Source organism: Octopus sinensis, linkage group LG10, assembly GCF_006345805.1.
Source record: "Octopus sinensis linkage group LG10, ASM634580v1, whole genome shotgun sequence".
In the NCBI taxonomy this organism is placed as follows: domain Eukaryota; kingdom Metazoa; phylum Mollusca; class Cephalopoda; order Octopoda; family Octopodidae; genus Octopus; species Octopus sinensis.
Window position 1 is genome coordinate 78510919 of NC_043006.1, and position 22500 is coordinate 78533418.

The following is a 22500-nucleotide window of genomic DNA, read 5'->3' on the forward strand; positions in this document are numbered from 1 at the left end:
AAATGGTTCATATTTGGTTGATTAAAAATGTAATGGCAAGTATATATTGACATTTTTCTTTCCTTTAAAAATCGGCACGAACTTTCCGGACAACCCAATATATGAGTGAATAACAAAATAGGAATTCTGATTGAGGTATCTAAATAATTCGTTTACAAACATCGAATGGCTGTGGGGACCTACCAGAATGAAATAGTAAACAAAGGGATTCCGAGGTAAAAAGATGGTTGAGAACCACTGGACAAGAACAACAAAGCATTTTTAAATGGCCGTAGCAATGTAGCATTCTTGTTTGTTTCATTTGCATGAAATATTTTTTCAGTTCTTTCCACGTGGTGGCTTGGATCGGTATAAACTCTGCAACACTAGCGTGTCAGTGACACATTGCATGCATTCTAAGATTAGAATGGTATGCCAACGGTCCAAAAGGTTATAAGAGTCATAAAAATACATTATCGCTAGACACCAGTAGATTACCATTCGTTTAGAATAGAAACGCATTGCTGAGACGACAGCTTATCCCTTTGATAAATATCAGTGCCGGGGAGAAGACTTACATGCATGGCTAACTGCACGTTTAAAATGGTCACAAATGGAAAAAAAGAGGCATTGTCCAGGCCTGTACATACTTGCGTATATCCATAGGTAAACCTTGAACAACGGGGAAGCATAATGTTTCGTTCGAGTCATATTTTGATCTGTTTTAATGTGTATCGGAAATGTATTCTCGGTAACAGATACGGTTTCAAAATATTTCAAGGTGAAATAGTGGTTGTTTCCCGACCTAGCGGCTTACAAGAGTTTTAAAATACAATGGTGGTATGATGTTTTTACAGTAGTTGCGTTAAAAACAACGCATCCAGGTTGGATGTGATAATACATATGTGTGTGTGTGGGGGGTGATTGAGTGTTTGTGTTATGAGCTTCCGCATAGTTTCCATCTACCAAAACCATACACGAGGCATTGGTTGGCTCGGGGTTATAAATGAAGTCATATGCTCAGGGTACCTCGCAGTGGGACTGAACCCAAAACTGCGTGGTTTATATACATACATAAAGACAGACAGACAAATAAACACACATACACTCACACACACACTCTCTCTCTCTTTCTCTCTCTCTTTCTCTTTCTCTCTCCCCTCTCTCACTCACACACACACATAAAAACATGCAGACACGAACAGAGTTTAAGAAATGCTGAATAATATTTAATAGACTGACCTTCCATATTTTTTTGTCAGAATTGTTCAATAGTGTCAAAGACTCTCCTTCAGTGAATTCAATCTAAAATTAAAAGAACATGTTGGTTATGTATACAATATATCTTAGAGAAGGAATCTTAATCGGAAAGAAACAAATAAATGAATGCGAAATGCATTGATTATTTATTTATAAATGCTTTTCCCCCTTATATTATTATTATTATTATTATTATTATTATTATTATCATTATTATTATTGTTATTGTTATTATTATTATCATCATCATCATCATCATTATCATTATTTTCTCTTTATCGCAGGTTTTGTTGCAGCTCCTGGAGTATTGTATGCGTAGCGGGCTTACTACCTGCAGCCTACGGTACCATGTTATTCGCTTTTTTCAGCTATCTTATAATTTCCGAATTATTCTGGCCTTGCCAAGGGGTTAAATCTTTGTAACAGATCTACTGGGCACTCTATTCCCCTTGATGCCTTCTGATACTGTACCCAAGGAGTCAGCAATAATTGGCACTGTCTTCATCTTCATTTTCCATAGCCAGGCTGCTTCGTACTTAACAGGGTTGTGTCTAGCTTTACGCCTTCATTCTTGACTATACGTGCGTGCAAGGGGCATGCAACGTCAACTATATAGCATATGTGGTGCATCTTATCCACCACCACTAGGTTCGGTCTGTTATACTCTTATTATTATTGAGTCAGAGAGCAGTGCATGCCATCAAAGTGACACTGGGGTAAAACATACGAAGACCAGGATACACATCATGACTACCCGTCTGATAAGGGTACACCAGGCACACGCATCACAACCATATGTGCGTGACATAGTGATTTTGTATCAAGACATTGAAGGTGGAGACCCGTTAGAATTTTCTTCAGGTCAAGTAGCCCATCCCGCTCAAAAGGTCCCTGTATAAAGGTTATTTAAGGATGATGAACAAAACACTCATGTTTCCAAAAATGAATAATCCAAACCCCAAAGAATTCCTCTCTGCACATGACTATGATACTCCCTCACTACTTCTGCTTGTAATCAGAGATGAACTAAGGAACATGGTCAACTGGTTAAGGTCAAGCAACTGACAAGCAAATCTGAGGTATTGAGCAGAATATTTGCTGTAGCCTATGTTTTATTATTATCATCATCATCATCATTCCACCGAGGTCGACTTTGCCTTTCATCCTTTTGAGATCGATACAAATAAGTACCATTTACGTACTGGTGTCGATGTAACCGACTATTCTCCCCCAAATTTCAAACCTTATGACTATAGCAGAAAGGATTATCATTATTATTGTTAAACAGGTTTATTTTTTAACTCACAAATCACATTTATATTTTTATGTTATTTCCATTTAGTCGAGTAAGTAGCATAAAATTTATGCTTCAAATAATTACCAGCTATAATAATAATGCCTTACAAATAGATGATTCCTATTCATTTTACAAGGAATTTTAGTAAATTAATCTGTTTCTTACATCGCTTGTTCTGTAGTCAGCTAATGCAGTGATAACACATGGCTCCTCAATAGGCTTCAATCTCTGAGAAACTGGAACGATATTCTTGGCCCTGTCGAACAAGGAATCTATTTTTCCTTGCCACTGGGTGTAGGCTAACAGTACTTCCTAGAAATAAATTTAAGGATATATATATACATATATATAAAGAGAGAGAGAGAGAGAGAGAGAGAGAGAGAGAGAGAGAGAGAAAGAGAGAAAGAGATCACAGAAAATATGTAGTAAATTATTTCTGTTAGCTAAAAATACAAATACATATAAACACAGAACAGGATAATAAATTAGCATACATTAACACACTCAATAACAATAAAGATGGTTTTATTTTTGTCACTCAAACAATTAATTTTGGGAATTTCTCAGTGAGTAAAAAGAAGACATCTTGCAACGTTGAACCCTAAGATCAATTTGAAAAACAACTGATTTTCTTTACGGACAACCCTATGCCTAATATTATATTATATTATATTATATTATATTATATCATATTATATTATATTATATTATATTATATTATAAACAGAATGCAAATATCTACACCCATAAAACTACTTCATCTAGCATTTGGAAATATTTAAGGTAGCTATTGAAAGTATGTTAATTATACAATACCTTTATTTCATCCTTGATGGACTGCACATCAGCCATGTCCCCTTGTAGTTTCGAACGGTCGAAACTCAAATGTACTGTAGAGAGTGTGTTCTTCATCCAGTACTCAGCCTCTTGAGCATCGTGGAAAAACTACAAACATAATAAAATAACTTGATACATATATTCTCATTATGTGTGTATATATGTATATACTTACGTATTCAGGGATAGATAGATAGATAGACAGACAGACAGACAGATAGATATGTTTCTTTATTAGCCACACAGGGCTGCACACAGACGGGACAAATTACAAGGTAGAGCTTTTCTTTTTGGGGATAAAAAAGGGGGTTTGGTTTTCGATCAAAAGGGATCGTAAAAGGAAAGAAAGAGGAAAGCAAAAAAAAAAGGTGGGGGGGGGATAAAAGGAAAAAGAAAAAATCGATCAATAGGGATCGTTATCACAGAAATATCAATAGAAAGTGTAAAGGGGAGGACAGGTGAGGTTTACCCATGGAAAGAAAAGCCTACGGAAAAGACCACGGTAACCTCGGTCAATGAAGTCACAGATAGATAGATAGATAGATAGATAGATAGATAGATAGATAGATAGATGGACGGACCGACGGACAGAAAGACAGACAGACTGACAGACAGACAGACAGACAGACAGACAGACAGATAGATAGATAGATAGATAGATAGATAGATAGATAGATAGATAGATAGATAGATAGATAGATAGATAGATAGATAGATAGATAGATAGATAGATATTTGTATCCTTGTATGTCTCTTACCTGATGGAAATCAGCAGCTTTATGGAAGTGAACTTGAGCACATTGCAACATCTGTCCAATCCATCGCCAATTATTACGAACTGCTAGGTTACAGTTCTGAATGAAAATAATTAATTAATTAATTAAACAGTAGAAAAAAAATAAAATATATTATATAGGAATTATTAAGAAAAAACATAATTATAACAGAAGCCATAGTAACATTTGATACCAATTTGAAATTTATGTCTCATTGACCCAGAAAAGATGAAAGGCGAATGAATTTGAGTATCATTTATAAACTAGAAAGTGACTGAAATACTTAGACTGGTACCTATGCTCTGAGCGATCTACCAGTCAGCGAGATAGCACGTATTGGCTAAAAGCTGAGCTAGCATTTTTGAAAGTTTCAGCAAGCAATGGTTCAGATCATAAAGAACTCACAAGCACCACTAATGAATCTTACAATAGTGGATAATTAAGCAGGCTTTCAGCAAGGAAATTAAAAAGAGAATTGAAGTGGAATGCGTTGATCTCAACATAATCAGTTGCGTATTTCAAAGAATTTGAAATTGTGAGGAGTTAAATTAGTAACTAAGATATCACCTCGGTGCTATATGTGACGAAATATAAACACATTTGGCATATTTGTGGCATTTTGTATGGTGAACTTTCAAATCTGATAAATTGTCAAACTTTATAAAGATAATAAGCATAGACATGACTGTGCATTTAAGACGTTTGTAAGATACATCTACATGCTTTCAATTTGGTCTCACTGCCCGGCACTTTAAGCAAATCTTTCCTACCAAAACTATGTGAATGAAATTTGGTCGATGGTAACTGTGTGGGAGACCATCGGTGGGAGTGTTCTTGTTTTTAGATGGCACATTCAATTTGTCTCTCGATTTATCACACTTGATTGGTCCGTGTATGCCTTTAGCTGAATCCACTCGGTAGCAAACCTTTGGGGCCAGTTTGTTGCTCCGAGGATAAATTTCTCAATTTTTTTCACAACATTTAATGGTACCAAAGGTGATAATGAGCGCTGTTAGAATCAAATATAATAATATGAAGTTCTTAAGGCTCTATTTTTGTGGTGTTTTTAAAAGCAAAATACACTTATCTATAGGCTTGTTTTAATTAATCATGAAAACTCTAAACGTATTAGTGTGATTATTATAATTGATGTAATAAAAAAAAATTTCTATGCTCGTGTATGCCTTTTTTTTCTCTGGTAGTGAATATTTAATGAACGTTAGTAGTAATAGTTCTTGAGTAAAGCTTTGGAAAAGTTATTACAGAAGCGATCAAATTTTACATACCTTTAAAGTGTGCAAATACCAGCCAAGCTGGCAAAACGCTAAGAATGCGCTCTTAATATGCTTAAAATGCTGCTATGGATAACAACTTTACAATGCTGTATTAGCAATTAAATTATGGCGTAAGGTGTATTTTGTGAGGACAAAATAAAATGTAATAGGGAAGTATATTAAGGAATTGTAATAGCTTTTGAAAATCACATTGCCAGTGAAAACAGAAACTATTTGAAAGTTTGTGAATTATAATAAGCAAATCAAGCATAAGAAAAATTATGAGAATTGGCGGAAACATTAAAGACCTACATGTAGATTCAGGGAAATACGCACCTCAGAATTCTGGTTTAGTTTTATACAGAAGTACAGGGAATACAATCACCCAGATAACAACGAGTTGTCTATGTTAGTGTCAGTCATACGTGCAAATAGATTTGGGAACATTAAATTCGTTTCGGAGAGCATAAATCATTAGTTGAGGTTAAAGAAACCAGGAAGGTAATATAATGTGATTAGTAGAATACAATACATAGTAGTGATATCGTGCGGAAATCTATTAAGAGACAAAGGAAATAACAACATTGGTGGTGGGTTTAATCTTCTTGGTGCGAGAAAATTATTTGTGCTCGAGCTGAAGGTTAGTAATTGAGTGCGTTCTTGAGGGTACGGTCGAACCAGACCACGTTTACCACTCTTACCTTAGCTGCTGCCATAAGACGGCAATTATTTCCATAGTTAGGAGCTTCTTGTACATGATTCTGTACTCCAGAGTTCACCAGGTGGACACTCTTGGTATCGATGGCCAGAGCCGTGTTCTAAAGAAAAATCGAACGTATAACAGTTTATACAAGTTCACAGTACTATTCTTAGGTTCTCAAAGATTGTCCAACCTTTTCTGTACACTTTTTCCCCTGTTCAATAGATAACTGATCTGATGGAGACCAAAGATTTCTCTTTAAAACTAGTTTTATATATGTGTGTGTGTGTGTGTGTGTGTGTGTGTGTTTGTATGTGTTTATGTATGTGTGTATGTGTGTATGCATTTATGTATGTATTTATGTATGCATGTATGCATGTATGTATGAATGTATGTATGTATGTATGTATGTATGTATGTATGTATGTATGCATGTATGTATGAATGTATGAATGCATGTATCTGGTTTAAAGACTAGAGCGCTGGACTCAGGATCGCTAGACCATGGGTTCGATTCCCGGATCGTTCAACCCACTATGTTGGATATGTACTTCTATTTATCAAACGCAAAAGAATGAAAAGCAAAGTCGTCTTTGGAGGGATTTAAACTCGGAGTGCAGAGTGCTGCAACAACGACCGCTTTCCATCTAACGTTCCGTTAGCTCAGTCTATTCGACTTACAGACATTATTTGGTTTACAGTAAAGTGTTCATTTGACATAGATTCGTTTCTTTGTTTTTTGCTTATTCTGTACTTTATCTATGTTGCTTTAACATTCTCAGTAATCCTCAACTCAATTCATAAAGTACCAGTCATGTATCAGGCACAGTTTATTCAGCAATCAGAGGCGTTTCTCAAACTGATTTAAAGGAGAGACGATAATTTCTGAGTATATCCGAACGAATTTTCTGATAACGCCTGCAATTTAAATGCGGATATATATATATATATATATATATATATATATATATATATATATATATATATATATACATATAAACGTAAAAGTCGAACGATGGAAATGAGCGCTCAACACCGCATTGTTGGATATAATTTCTTTATTTATGAACTAAGGCTACCATTGCTTTTACGTTAAGAACTGTAGGAAAATATCCTCGTGTCTTAACAATTTTTCAAGCCGAGCAAATGGAGAAAGGTGTAACGTCACTTGATTCATTGATTGTTTTATTTACGCAAATTTAGGAGAAACCCGTGAACGAAGCGAGGCTGTTTTCCAAAATGGAGGCATGGAGGCGAATACCTTTCTCCATGTGATCGGCTGGTTAAAATTGTTAAGATCGTATATTTTCTTACTTATCTTAAAATGAAACTAATGGTAGCCGCCTTAATTTACAAATATATGTATCACATAAAAAAAGTAAGCGAAACACAGGCGCGGGACTGAGTTAGATGTAGAATTACTTCAGCCTTTGTAGCGCGTAAGGTAAACGCTGTTGTAGGAATGTACACAGCACGTTTACTACTGCAGTACTAGGAATAGCTTTAATCCTGAAATTGAATGGTAGGGGCAAATTATGCCTAACTAATCTACAAATATAATATAATAGTAATCAGATTAACCTTCATAATTTTATTGAATTAGGTGCATATTTTGCCATAAAAGGAAAATGTTACTATCGATTTATTTCCTTCAGGGTAGGCTCTGCCTACTTTGTCTACCCGGGCAGCACGTCTCTGATATATATATATATATATATATATATATATATATATATGTGTGTGTGTGTGTGTGTGTGTGTATGCCTGTATGTATGTATGTATTATCTATGTATTATCTATGCATGTACTATGTATGTACATAGATGTTATTATGTTAAACTGTTGTATGTCTAAATATGGCCGAATGCGGTTTTTCCAATATTTATTTTCGCTTGCGATAGCCGGTTCTTTTGGTCAAACTATCGTATCTCCAGCTGCATCACATACCAAGACATCAAAAATTGTCAGTATAGTACAACGGTTTTGCAATGGAATGGTGAAACTAATTTTTCGCTTTCTGAAAAAGCCACGTTTTGGACTTACGACACACTTACATAATAGCAATGATATATATATATATATATATATATATATATATATGTACGGAAGTGTACATGAATATACATATGCATACATGTGAGTGTATCTGTGTGAATTTGCTTGTGTGTGTGCATGATTGCATAAACTGAAAAAAGATAAGCTATGCGCTTCAAGCTGCATTTTTATTTATTTGCTTCAATGCTTTTCAATAAAAAAAGCGATTCGATTTAAAATATAACAATGTTTACGTTCATACATATAACAAGGCAAATGTAAATCAATAAGAAAATATTAACAACAAAAATAAAGAAATATAAAGTAATAAATCTTCCCTCCCATTTTGTACAAATGTCAACTGAAAAACTACAGATTGCTACTAAATTTATAACACACAGAACAAATTCTGTTAACATGCTATTACCAACGATATGATTATAGACTTTGGCGATAATTTAATCATGTTTAGTTATAACATCAATAAATATTAGTCGCTAATAAATCTACCAGTGTTTATTACAACTAATAGGGCTTCTATAAAGAAGCTTTGTTTCTGGTTTATAGAAAGCGTCCGAAGGCGTTAAGTAACCTGGACACTTTTTGCACTAAGGTGAGCTGTAACCGAATGCCAAGTTTCAACTATGTGCAAATCAGTGACCTAGAACTTGGATCATACAGAAACAAAATCACTTGTACACCCAAAACTCACACAGATTCATACATACACACACACACACACACATATATATATATATATATATATATATATATAGAGAGAGAGAGAGAGGAGAGAGAGAGAGAGAGAGAGATAGATAGATAGATAGATAGATAGATAGATAGATAGATAGATAGATAGATAGATAGATAGATAGACATACATATACATATTTGTGTGTGCGTTTATGTGTATGTATGTGTGTCAGCGTACGTAACTTGGCAAAATATAATCACCTCTTGTTACTGCCTTGCCCTCACAAATCAAAGACACCAACCACGGCCTAAACCTATCCAACTCATCCGCTTTTCTGTCTAGATTCCAAACACCTTTTCACCCTGAACATCAACTCATTGCACACACCCCTACTAACGATTAAACACTTTTTAAATCGTCTGCCCCAGCCTGAATCCAGCACTACTAGACTCCTCCGTCTAGCCGAGCTCCACCTAATACTTTTTCTTTCTTTGGGGAATTTAATGAACACTTGAGTGGTATTGCTATGGGACTTGAATGGAACCCAATTATGCCAACTTCTTTGCAGGCCATATTGTAAAGTAAATTTTTGCTCATTTCTTTGGACCGGTGCAAGAGCTGTATGGTCGTTATATTGATGAATCTGCCGGCGCCACCACCCTTGCCTGTCAACTGCTCTGCAAATTTATTTATTTCGTTTACAATTTCGCCCGGTCTTAGAATTTCCCTCTATCATAGAGCTTATTCTTTGTAAGCCAAGTACTTATTCTATCGGGTTCTTTTACCGAACTGCTAAGTTACGGGGACGTAAACACACAAGCATCGGTTGTCAAGCGGTGTTGGGGGTACAAACAGACACAGAAACATATACACATACATACATATATATACATAGACTGGATTCTTCCAGTTTCTGTCTACCAAATCCACTCACAAAGCTTTGGTCGGCCCAAAGCTATAGTAGAAGACACTTACCCAAGGTGCCACGCAGAGGGACTGAACCCAGAACCATGTGGCTGGTAAGCAAAGTATTTACCACACAGCCACTCTTGCACCTATGTATATATATATATCTTTTATATTTGTTCTTTTACTTGTTTCAGCCATTAGACTGCGGTCAAGCTGGGGCACCGCCTTGGAAAATGTTTTAGTCGAATGAATTCACTCCAGCAATAATTTTTAAGGCCGGGTACTTATTCTTACGGTCTTTTATGCCGAACCGCTAAGTTACAGGAACAACACAGATTGATAAGCTGTGGGGGAGTACAAACACAAACACCAAGTCACACTCACACACATGCATACATACATACACACGCCCATATATGTATATAAGTATATATATGTATATATACCACCTAACAGGCATTATAAAACCGAGCACTTCACAAAACTCACTAGAACCACCCAGCGAACATCCACCATGGGTCATCACAATTGCTTAAGGTAAAAATGAATTCCTCGCTCTTTCGGAAACATCAATCTTCTGTATTGACCGCTTTCCACCACTTTGATGTGTTTTTTTGTATTGAATACATATCGCTACCGTGGGCCACTGCATCGAACACTTTGAACATATAGCGTGAATGAACTTACTTCAAACTATATATCAACTATACACGAACTCTAAGATGTCTGACTCCGTTGTGTATTATAAATGAATTTCTTGTGTTTGACGGCATGAGCTGTCTTTTTTTATATATAACTTTTTTTGATAAGGTTCATTTCAGGAACTGAAACATGTTATAATGTATATATAAAAATTAAAAATTGTATAATACAGCAGCATTTTCGAACTTCATTTTTTACAAATATATATATATATATATATACAACGGTGTTCTTTCAGTTTCCGTCTTCCAATCAGAAACTGGAAGAATCCCGTTGTATATGTATATGTCCCCCCCAACATCGCTTGACAGCCGATGCCTGTGTGTTTACGTCCCCGTAACCTAGCGGTTCGGTAAAAGAGACAGATAGAATAAGTACTAGGATTACAAAGAATAAGTCCTGGGGTCGATTTGCTCGACTAAAGGTGGTGCTCAAGCATGGCCGCAGTCAAATGACTAAAGCAAATAAAAGAATATATACACACACACACACACACACACAGACAAACAGACAGACAGACAGACATTAAAGTCTATTTGCCAACGTAAAGTGGCAGTCTTGATTAGGACGATGTTACTACCTTTTTTAGCCCCAAGGAAACATCTTTTCCAGCTAGCTATCGCCGCACAACTACGTCCATATATACATAATCCCTCGGGTACATCTATTCCTCTGAGGTGTTGTTTTGCATTTATAATAAAAAATATATATATATATGTATATATATATATATTTTAAAATTAATTAAAATGTATACGGTACTGTTTCTACTTCGCGGAATTTCACCTATCGCGGGGATTTTGGAATGTAACACTTGCGATAGTCGATGGATTACTGTATATATATATATATATATATATATATATATATATATATATATATATATATATATCCTCCTTTATCTTTTACCCGTTTCAGTCATTAGACTGCGGCCATGCTGGGGCACTTCATTGAATTTTTAGTCGAATGAATCGACCCCAGTACTTATTTCTTTAAAGCCTGGTACTTATTCTATCGGGCACTTTTGGTGAACCGCTAAGTTACGGTGACGTAAACACACCAACACCGGTTATCAAGTGGTGACGGTGGGGACAAACACAGACACTCATATATATATATATATATATATATATATATACGTCGGGCTTCTTTAAGTTTCCGTCTACCAAATCCACTTACAAGGCTTTGGTCGACCCGTAGCTAAAGTCGAAAACATCTGCCCAAGGTGCCACGCAGTGGACTGAACCCGGAACCATGTGGTTGGGAAGCAACCTTTTTACCACAGAGCTACTCCTGCGCCTATATATATATTCTTTTATATTCTTTATTCTTTTATATATTTCTGCCCTAAGGCTATGACCATGCTGGGGCATCGCCAGTGAAAAATGAAATCTCGCGGGAGAAATATGCAAATATTAAAAATCTGTGTGTATACATGTATGTATATATGTTTCTGTGTGTAAGTGTATGTTTCTTCATGTCTGAAAGTAAAATAATACGAAACAACGTAATTCCAGCTGTTCTTCTCCAATTTTTTTTGCTTCAATGGTCTTGAACAAAATAAAGTCTAGTCGAATAAAATATAATAATGTGAACCTGCTTTCTACAAAAATACATAAGTCGACAGCTAAATATTAACAACAATATAAATAAGAAATGGAAATTAATAAAAAAAAAATGCTCCTCCCATCTGCGACGCGTCAACAGAACTCTTTGAATTGCAACAGCGTAAAAAAGTGATTAAAAATCTGTCGATTTTTTTTTTTTATATTTAGGCGCAGCAGCCATTTTGACGAGACACAATCAAATGACATTCTAATTTCGATTCATTTTCTTTCAAAAATATGTGCTTTAATAGCACTTTTTGTCTGTCTAAGTACAAATTTGTGGCCTTCAATTTGGTATATGCATATGAAGCAATTAGTTTCGTACTTACTAACCTCCTTCACTAGACAGGCAACTGAGAACTCAATGTTAATGTTGAAATATACTAATCAGTGTGCAAGGATATAAATCAGTGCATGAAGGCTATGAGTATAATAGATATATGCATACATTAGGCGTCGAGCTGGCAGAAACGTTAGCACGTCGGGCGAAATGCTTAGCGGTATTTCGTCTGCCGTTACGTTCTGAGTTCAAATTCCGCCGGAGTCGACTTAGCCTTTCATCCTTTCGGGGTCGATAAATTAAGTACCAGTTACGCACTGAGGCCGATACAATCAACTTATTCCGTTTGTCTGTCCTTGTTTGTCCTCTCTGTGTTTAGCCCCTTGTGGGTAGTAAAGAAATAGGTATTTCGTCTGCCGTTACGTTGTGAGTTCAAATTCCGCCGAGGCCGACTTAGCCTTTCACCCTTTCGGGGTCGATAAATTAAGTACCAGTTACGCACTGGGGTCGATGTAATCGACTTAATACCTATGTCTGTCCTTGTTTGTCCCCTCTGTGTTTAGCCCCTTGTGGGTAATAAAGAAATAGGTATTTCGTCTGCCGTTACGTTCTGAGTTCAAATTCCGCCGGAGTCGACTTAGCCTTTCATCCTTTCGGGGTCGATAAATTAAGTACCAGTTACGCACTGGGGTCGATGTAATCGACTTAATACCTATGTCTGTCCTTGTTTGTCCCCTCTGTGTTTAGCCCCTTGTGGGTAGTAAAGAAATAGGTATTTCGTCCGTCTTTACGTTCTGAGTTCAAATTCCGCCGAGGTCGACTTTCCCTTTCATCCTTTCGAGGTCGATTAAATTAAGTACCAGTTACACACTGGGGTCGATATAATCAACTTATTCCGTTTGTCTGTCCTTGTTTGTCCTCTCTGTGTTTAGCCCCTTGTGGGTAGTAAAGAAATAGGTATTTCGTCCGTCTTTACGTTCTGAGTTCAAATTCCGCCGAGGTCGACTTTCCCTTTCATCCTTTCGAGGTCGATTAAATTAAGTACCAGTTACACACTGGGGTCGATATAATCGACTTAATCCGCTTGTCTGTCCTTGTTTTTCCCCTCTGTGTTTAGCCCCTTGTGGGTAGTAAAGAAATAGGTATTTCGCCCGTCGCTACATTCAAAGTTCAGATTTCGCCGAGGTTGACTTTACCTTTCATCCTTTTGGAGTCGATGTACCAGGGAAACACTGGGGTAGATGTAATCGACTAGCCCCATCCACCAAAATTTCAGTCCTTGTGCCTTTAGTAGAAAGGATTATAATTATTATTATTGTTGCTGTTGTCATCGAGCTAGAAGAATTGTTGGCACGCCGGGCGAAATGCGTAACCGTATTTCATCAGCCGTTACGTTCTGAGTCCAAATTCCGCCGAGGTCGACTGTGCCTTTCATCCTTTCGGGGTCGATTAAATAAGTACCAGTTACGCACTGGGGTCGATGTAATCGACTTAAATCCGTTTGTCTGTCCTTGTTTGTCCCCTCTATGTTTAACCCCTTGTGGGTAGTAAAGAAATAGGTATTTCGTCTGCCGCTACGTTCTGAGTTCAAATTCCGCCGAGGTTGACTTTGCTTTTCATCCTTCTGGGATCGATAAAATAAGTACTAGTTGAACACTGGGAAAGATCTAATCAACGTAACGACTGCTCCCACGAAATTACTGCACTCCAGCCAAAATTTGAAATCATGATTATATTTCTTGTTGTTGTAATCGTTATTATACAACTACGAGTCAAATGATTTTGGTTAATTAATCTATAGTATTCAAAACAGATATTTGCAGTGCGAGCGGGGGGGGGGTTGCATTTGTATACGTAACTCATTAGTTAGATTAATTTACGTGTGAACAAAATACTACAAACAAGAAGATTAATCAATGATGAACCGTTTCCATTGGTTTCAACAATGATTTAGTAATAACATGTGATATGGTTCAGTGAGAGAAATTTCTTGTTGGTGAATCATGGGAAATCACTCTAGTCATAATAATTTACACAATTCTTATTCCCTGGGGGAAAAAGAACTACTGCAGATTCCCACACTCCCACGTTATTAGGCAGTTGATCTATTATATGCTGAAAGCACATATATTGTGAAAAATAAATACATTTTTTGTGTGCACAAGTATTGCACGTATATGTGTTTGTGTAGAAATATATATATATATATATATATATATATATATATATATATATATATATATATATATTGGCCTGCTCGCTTAGCCAGCGGGGTGATGTCATTTGAAGGCTAAAACAATGCGACGCGCATTGTGACCAGCGATGTGTAGCAACATCTGATAGCCTGGTCGGTCACGGTGATCTCGGTGATATATTATATATATATATATAATATATATATATATATATATATATATATATATATTCCGATAGTATTTCTTAAGTCCTCGTAAAGAAAAGTAGGTGAGTAAACATACAAATGTATGCATACAAATATATATACACACACACACACACGTTATTTTTATATATACAAATACGTGTGTGTGTGTGTGTGCAAATAGATAAACACATGTATGTTTGTGCTTATGCAATAAGCCATGTATCAATTGCTGAAAAGGCGAATTAAATAATGAAATAATTAGTATAGACTTATCGAAAGTTTTTCACGTATATGTTACTATTATTGCTGTTATTATTGGGTTGATGGTGAAAGATTACGAGCCAGTGGAATTATCAGAGCTTCGAAGAATAATTCTTCGTAAATGTTGTTGCTTTTCACTTGCTGAGTCAAAAACCCTACCAGATTTGAACTTCTAACGTCGGCTTCGCCATTCTATATAGATTGAGTAATGAAATGAATCTGCGACAAACTGCTGGGAGATATCTTTATATATAAAAGCTAAGTTGTGTGTCTGTCTCCTACGATTCAGATTCTTAACTACTCCCACATTTTGCGGTGCAGTGTAACCAAAACCGGGTATCTTATAGTCGTGATTCATATCGAGCCCTTCTGGGTATTAGCGCGCGTCTATTAAAAAATAATTTACCATAATTTTTTCCATTCTAATGCATTTTTTCGCTATTATATAAGGGAAGTAACTCTCTAAAAATGTCTACGATGAGTCAACGATTTAAAAAAAATTTACCATAATTTTTTTTCATTTTTAATGCATTTTTTTTGCTATTCTTTGGCTATAACTCTCTAAAAATGCTTATATAGTTATTTCCCTTACAAACCCTAGCAACGCCAGGCGATACTTCTAGTAATTAAGAAAAGAAAATCTTGAAAGCACTACCCCTAGCGACTGCAGAATACTGTAAAAAAATGTTATATATATATATATATATATCAGGTGGTGCTGAAACGTTCCTGGCTTCAAGGGTGTCGCGAAAAACCTGGTTGGAAATCCAAACTTCCGAGTTCTTTTACAGAGGTTGAACAACCTGAAGAACCGCTACAATAAATGTGTGAATCTGAGAGGGGAATATGTTGAATAAAATCATAAATAACTGATTCTCTTATATTTTGTTTTACCCAAAACCAAGGACTTTTCAGCTACTCCTCGTACACATATACATAGGAAATACTAAACAACGGCAGTCACTCACAAGCGTGTATGACTTGGTAACCTATACTATGCTTTCGCTAATTGTTTTAGTAGCCTGTATAGCCACGAAAAGACATAGAAACCCTCTTGGCCTCTCACTATTGACCCAATGGAACATACGGCTGGTTCTCATTTCACCTGTATACACTAAAGCAATGAGAAATGAAATGCCCTCCTCAGTGATACAACCCGGTACCCGGCCCACTCTACGAGGCCCTTCCTTAAGTCATTGATGCAGATTTTTGACTTTAAATAAAAATTATATACAAATGTGTGTATGTGTGTATATATGTCTGTTTGTGAAACTGCAGTGGAGGCGCAATGGCCCAGTGGTTAGGGCAGCGGACTCGCGGTCGTAGGATCGCGGTTTCGATTCCCAGACCGGGCGTTGTGAGTATTTATTGAGCGAAAACACCTAAAGCTCCACGAGGCTCCGGCAGGGGCTGATGGCGATCCCTGCTGTACTCTTTCACCACAACTTTCTCTCACTCTTACTTCCTGTTTCTGTTGTACCTGTATTTCAAAGGGCCAGCCTTGTCACTCTCTGTGTCACGCTGAATATCCCCGAGAACTACGATAAGGGTACACGTGTCTGTGGAGTGCTCAGCCACTTACACGTTAATTTCACGAGCAGGCTGTTCCGTTGATCGGATCAACCGGCACCCTCGTCGTCGTAACCGACGGAGTGCTTCCTCCTCCTTGTGAAACTGCACTTGTGTGGCTTCCTACCAGGCACTCCTGATCTTTTCTTCTCATTACCTTCCTTATACTAGCTTCTCATAACTATCACGTTTACTACAACCTTGTCTTTTTTTTGTATTCCACCTTTACGCACCCTCTTGGCAACTTCACCCTTTCTTTTCAAATTTACCTTCTATTCTCACGAACATTTATATCTATAGCTGTTCTTCTTCCTCAACCTCCGCCTCTTCCTCCAATCCTGCCTCCTTCTACTCCTTCTCCTCCTCCTCACAAATAAACGCCCACCTGAAAGGCACAGCTGACTCTGGCAGTGTTTCAACTCGGAACTTAAAGAACTCAGAAGAAATGCTGCTAAGCATTTTGTCCGGAGCACTAAATGATCATGGTTTCTGGTCAATGCACAAATCCAAAAATGTTGAGAGAAAGCGGCTAGCTGATATCATTGACCACTGTACTTGACTGGTTCTGTATTTCGTCAACGCCGAAAGGACGGAGGGCAATTGGCTTCGGCAGTATTTCAAGTCAGAACGGAAATGTTGATTGAGGTACAAAGCCAACAATTTTGAAATGACGGTGCCTGTTGATCTCCTTAACCCCAGAACTTGACTGGTACTTTATTTTACCGATCCCGAAAGGATTAAAGGAAAAGTTGAGGGTAGAACGAAGAGAACCGGAACAAATCCCGCATGGCATTATACCCGAGGCTCTAACTCTTCCGTTAATACACCGCCCATTCGATAAGAATGTTTACTTGTAATACGGGTGGCTTTGACCTTGCTGATCGCCCTCCACATTCTCTTGATTGGGCCCTCTCTGATTATCATCTGTTCTCCAACATGGAAAAATACTTGGCTGAGAACCAGTATCGCGCTGATGAGGATGCTATATCTGTCATTGATGACTCTTTTGATCAAAGGTCGAAAGTTTCTTCACCAATGGTATCCAAGCACTGCAAAACTGATATAAGAAGTGTGTGGACTGCCAAGGGATAAATGTTGAAAAATAAATCTGAAATATAAACCTTATTTGATCACATTCCATGACAGTACCTTGGACAGCCTATGAACTTTTTTTTAGTCGACACTTGTATATCGTATTTTTTCCCTAATAAAACGAATTTCCTTTCCAAAAGCAAAATGTTTCAAAAATCCACCCCCCCTCCCGGTTTCTATATGTGAACTTAGGCGTCCTATAAGCTTTAATATAACTAAAAAGGAAAGATTCTGAATATGTAATGCCGAAAATGAGGTGCGTCTAATGTGCCTGCCATCCTTTATTCCATGAAATACCGTAGGGATAAGGCTGCTGATTAAAAGAATTTAGTATTGTTCATATTCTCGATTCTATTAAGTAGTGCCATATTTTATCGGCAAATTTTGTGCTCAATACTGCCGATTTGCCTGTCAGTTGCTTGACCATAACCGGTTGAGCATGTTCCTTAGTAGCTGACGATATGCGCATCTATGTCCATGAACAAAAGTAGTGACGGAGCATCAAAGCTATGTGCTGAGAGGGATTCTTCGGGGTTTGAATAATTCATCCCTCGAAACATGGGTGTTTCCTTCAGCACCTTTAAACAACTCTCATTCAGAAACCTTTTGTGCAGGATGGGTTACTCTACCTGAAGAATATCTAATTGGGCTCCGTCTGTAAGGTGATCCACTGTTTATCTTTATACGAGGTCACCATGCAGCACGTGTATGGTTGTGGTGCATGTGCCTAGTGTACCCTTATCAGACGGGTATTCATGATGGGTATATTGGCTTTTGTACATTTGTACCCCAACGTAACTTTGATGGTGTGTGCTGCTCTTTCAGTTAATAATAATAATAATTTTTTCTACTATAGGCAGTAGGCCTGAAATTTGGGAAGCAGGGATGGTCAATTATGTCAATCCCAGTGCTCGACTGGTACTTATTTTATCGACGCCGAAAGGATGAAAAAGCACAGTTGCAAAGTCTAGAATTTAAAGGGAAAGGACTGATCGATTATACGACTAGGTTGTTGCATAATTATTGCGGGTTTTTTCAATCAATTTTATTTTTTAAAAATTAACAAAACCCCAATCTAAACAAAACGCCAAGCAGAAATTAAAGTAGATGGTGAACATGCTTCGGAATAATCCTTTAAAGATGTTTTTGTTAAATGTTATTATTGTTTTTGTTGAATAAAATTGAGAAAAATCCGCAATAATTATGCACCAACCTAATATTAATGCAGAAGATAGTATACAGGTTCAGGTGTCGTAATTGATTTTGTATTAAATATGCATATCACTATGACCTACCCTTGGAACATGTAGTTCGCGTTGTGTGTGTCACTGTTCTAGATTAATACGTATTAAATTCATCGGTGAACATGAACAATAAAACTGCATGTCATCACAAAAGAAACTTTACAGGTTATGGGTGTATACAAAAAGGTATGTATGCAAGTGTACATATATATGTATGTGTATATAATGTGTATGTACGTATGTATGTATATATGTATGTATGCATGTATGTATGTATGTATGTATGTATGTATAGATAGATAGATAGATAGATAGATAGATAGATAGATAGATAGATAGATAGATAGATAGATAGATAGATAGATAGATAGATAGATAGATAGATAGATAGATAGATATACACACACATACGCGGTTCTAGCTTTTCTGGGCTCTGTATTTTGTGCATTATGACGTTTATAGTTCCCATGTCAAGTAGTGGCAAATTTTATTTCACATTAAGTCACATGAGAATTTTTAGAATATATACTTTGTTGAGAACTGTGCGTAAAAACGTTTTGTTAGATCTTATTTTCCATTAGTTTAACACCCACCTAAATTTCAAGAATTTCATCTCCGAATTTTGAAATTATATGCATAAGATAGGGTTTTCTAACAGTGACTTAGGGCCAGAGCTTTTGAGGGTAAGGTAAAAACAAAATCCAATAAATCAATAAAAACGATGTCAATTCAGACATAATTTGGACTCAGGACATAAAGTGACGTAACTAAAGACTGATTTTTACTATAGACACAAGTTCTCACGTCTGGGCAAAGAAATAGGGTCAATAAAATCATCAACCCCAATACAAGTAAACTAAATTTAATTATTACAGTTTTCCTGCTACGCAACGACCTCAATTATTAACCTAACATTGGCGCAAGGGCATTTTATTTGTAGAGAAAGAACAGTCGATATTGATTCTAGCTCATTAGAGTCGATATCATCGCCATGTTGTATCAATCCACAAAAGGGTGAACAGTGAAGTTGACCTCGGATCTAAGAGCGTAAAAAACAAATATGATTTAAAATGTGGCCACAAGGACAGCAAGTTCAGGGGTAGGATTAAGTTGATTACATCGATCCCAGCGCTAAGATGATATTTATTTTATCGACCTTCAAAAAGATGAAAGACAAAATCGACCTCAGAGGAATTTGAACACAGAACATAAAGACTGAGGAAATGTTATTTATAATTTGGTCAAGAGAACTGACATACTCTTGTATGAAGTCTTGTATTTCTAGCTCTGATGCTTTTTGTTATCACGATCGGTCACTGGAGTGGTGCGCGACTGCTATGATTTTGTTGTCATCAACTCGTTGCAAATAGCTGACAGACGTATAACCGTTTAATATGTCTTATCTTTCCAAGAAAATGTCTCATTTAGATGTGCTTCTTAAAGGTAATACAGTTGAGATACATATCAGATGTGGGTTGTGTTTGCCGGAGAAGGAGATGAAATGAGGTATTACCTTCCCACATAAGCCATCTCTTGTAAGTTTAGCAAACAAATTGTAATATTTTGGTTTGTTTTCAATATTTTTATTATTATTAAGAATTATTGTGCCCTTAAGACAATTTTCTTCTTATTCCATTTTGTCTTTCTGTGGAAATATGCAAAATGGAAAAAGTAAAATGGAATAAGCAGAACAAGAGGAAACACTTAGGCTAGAGGGTCACTCATGAGGTCGCAAGATGTGTGACGAAAGAGCTTTGACAAAGAAAATAAAATAATGATAATAAAGCTGGAGTAAAAACCAAACATATAGTGCGTGCGTTTCATTAGCAAAATATGACACACCCCGAGTTTAACAATATCTGTTTCAACACATGATTTCACATCAAGAATCTTGTAAAACAAATACATAAACGTATTATTCTACAATTCTATAGAAAATTTGACATCTGTTTGTATTCATCAAGCAGGTGTTACAATAATTTTATTGTTTTGCTTTGTGTCTAGGTAGGATAGGCCTTACTAGCTCTTCTTTCAGCAGACCCTCAAGGGTTACAAAATCTTTCGTGTGCGCATTACAGACACGCACGCACTCAAGCATAAAATATACTGCGTGTGTGCGTGTGTGTGTATGTGTGTGTGTGTGTGTGTGTGTGTGTGTGGTGTGTGTGTGTGTGTGTGTGCCTGTGTGTGTGTGTGTGTGTGTGTGTGTGTGTGCCTGTGTGTGTGTGTGTGTGTGGTGTGTGTGTGTGTGCACTTGCCTTTTCTTTATCCGTTGCTTCATTCCCGCTTTCTTATATTCGCTTCTTTAAGCACGTTATCAACGAGGGAAATTTAAAATAGTGTATGTGATATATGTGTGTGAAAGTATCTGTATATGAGCGCGTGGTGTGTGTGTGTGTGTGTGTGTGTGTGTGTGTGTGTATGTGTGTGTGTGTGTGTGTGTGTGTGTGTGTGTGTGTGTGTGTGTGTGTGTACACATTCATTTCATTTTTATCTGGCTGGTTTTACAAAGTTCCTTTCTCCCCACATTTTACATTCATCTGACTAAGCACGACATGTTACGAACGAAAGAATCTTCAAGGTTTTTCTGCAGATTGAAAGAAATAGTTAAATTTCCTTCAGAGCACACTATACAGCTTTTTTTTAATGTTAAAAGACACTGGATTTGTCAAAAGGGCGGCATAGTTACAAATCGAAAATCCTTTTGATCTACTTAACAACATCTAAGTAACGACTAAACAATAACAATAAGAATGTCTTTGGTCTTTGATGTCAATACTGCTGCTGAGTTAACATATGAAAGCAACAATGCTTATTCCAATTTTACTTGAAAATCGATGAATAATGGTAACTAATTAATTGATCCCTTTGATCGAGATAATTCGAACAATCATCTATTTCTCGTCTTGTGCCATTACGTTGCATTCCACAGCGCTTTTCTCACCCGTTGTAAAGATTTGTTCGATAGCTATGGTACATTTAAAAGAACATCCAATGAGAATTTTACTATAGAAACACATTGTCAATACATCTGTAGAAAACATGCAAAAGACTATCTTCTTACATCGATGACATGAGCAGGGACAGAATTCCAGAGGGCAGGCATTATGAAAAAAAGGAACTGAGTGTAGTGGTTAGTGTGTGACCAAGAGAGGGGCGAATGGGTTAGACACAACAAGGACAGTGAAAAGAGGAGAAATTAGGATAGGAATTCTTCGACGGGGGTGACATGAGCCCAGCAAGCTTTGAAAAGAGGACATTACAGTAGCAGTGTAAAGACAGGGAGAGAAGACATCGTGCATGTAGACCAAAGGGGTTTGTGAATGGCTTTATACAATCAATCAAGATCAAATAGCCCTTTTCTGGATTGGTCTAGGATGTTTTCTATACAGCAGTTGGGTGAGTTCAGTTGTGAAAGAACTATTCCATTGTCGGTCATATCTGAGCTTAGTGCAGTATTCATGTAACCTAGTAGTACATTCGGTTTCATGGTCAAGTATGCATCCACTCAATCGGTAGCTTCACCTTGCTTGGTAAGGAAAGTGAGTTACATAACATTCAGTAGATTGAAAAACAAAATCTGTTGAAGCTCAGATTTGCAC

At 36.8% G+C, this 22500-nt stretch overlaps 1 protein-coding gene across 1 annotated transcript in view; it reads right to left on the bottom strand.

Moving 5' to 3' along the window:
- The window catches only part of LOC115216635 (plectin), a 97831-nt gene that overhangs the window by 23702 nt on the left and 51629 nt on the right, over positions 1-22500 (bottom strand). The window contains exons 7-11 of the mRNA XM_036506835.1: positions 6125-6241; positions 4132-4227; positions 3353-3481; positions 2702-2848; positions 1222-1284 (exon numbers count right to left, since the gene is read on the bottom strand). Of these exons, the coding sequence (XP_036362728.1) occupies positions 1222-1284; positions 2702-2848; positions 3353-3481; positions 4132-4227; positions 6125-6241 (552 nt within the window). The remainder of the gene's footprint in view (positions 1-1221; positions 1285-2701; positions 2849-3352; positions 3482-4131; positions 4228-6124; positions 6242-22500) is intronic.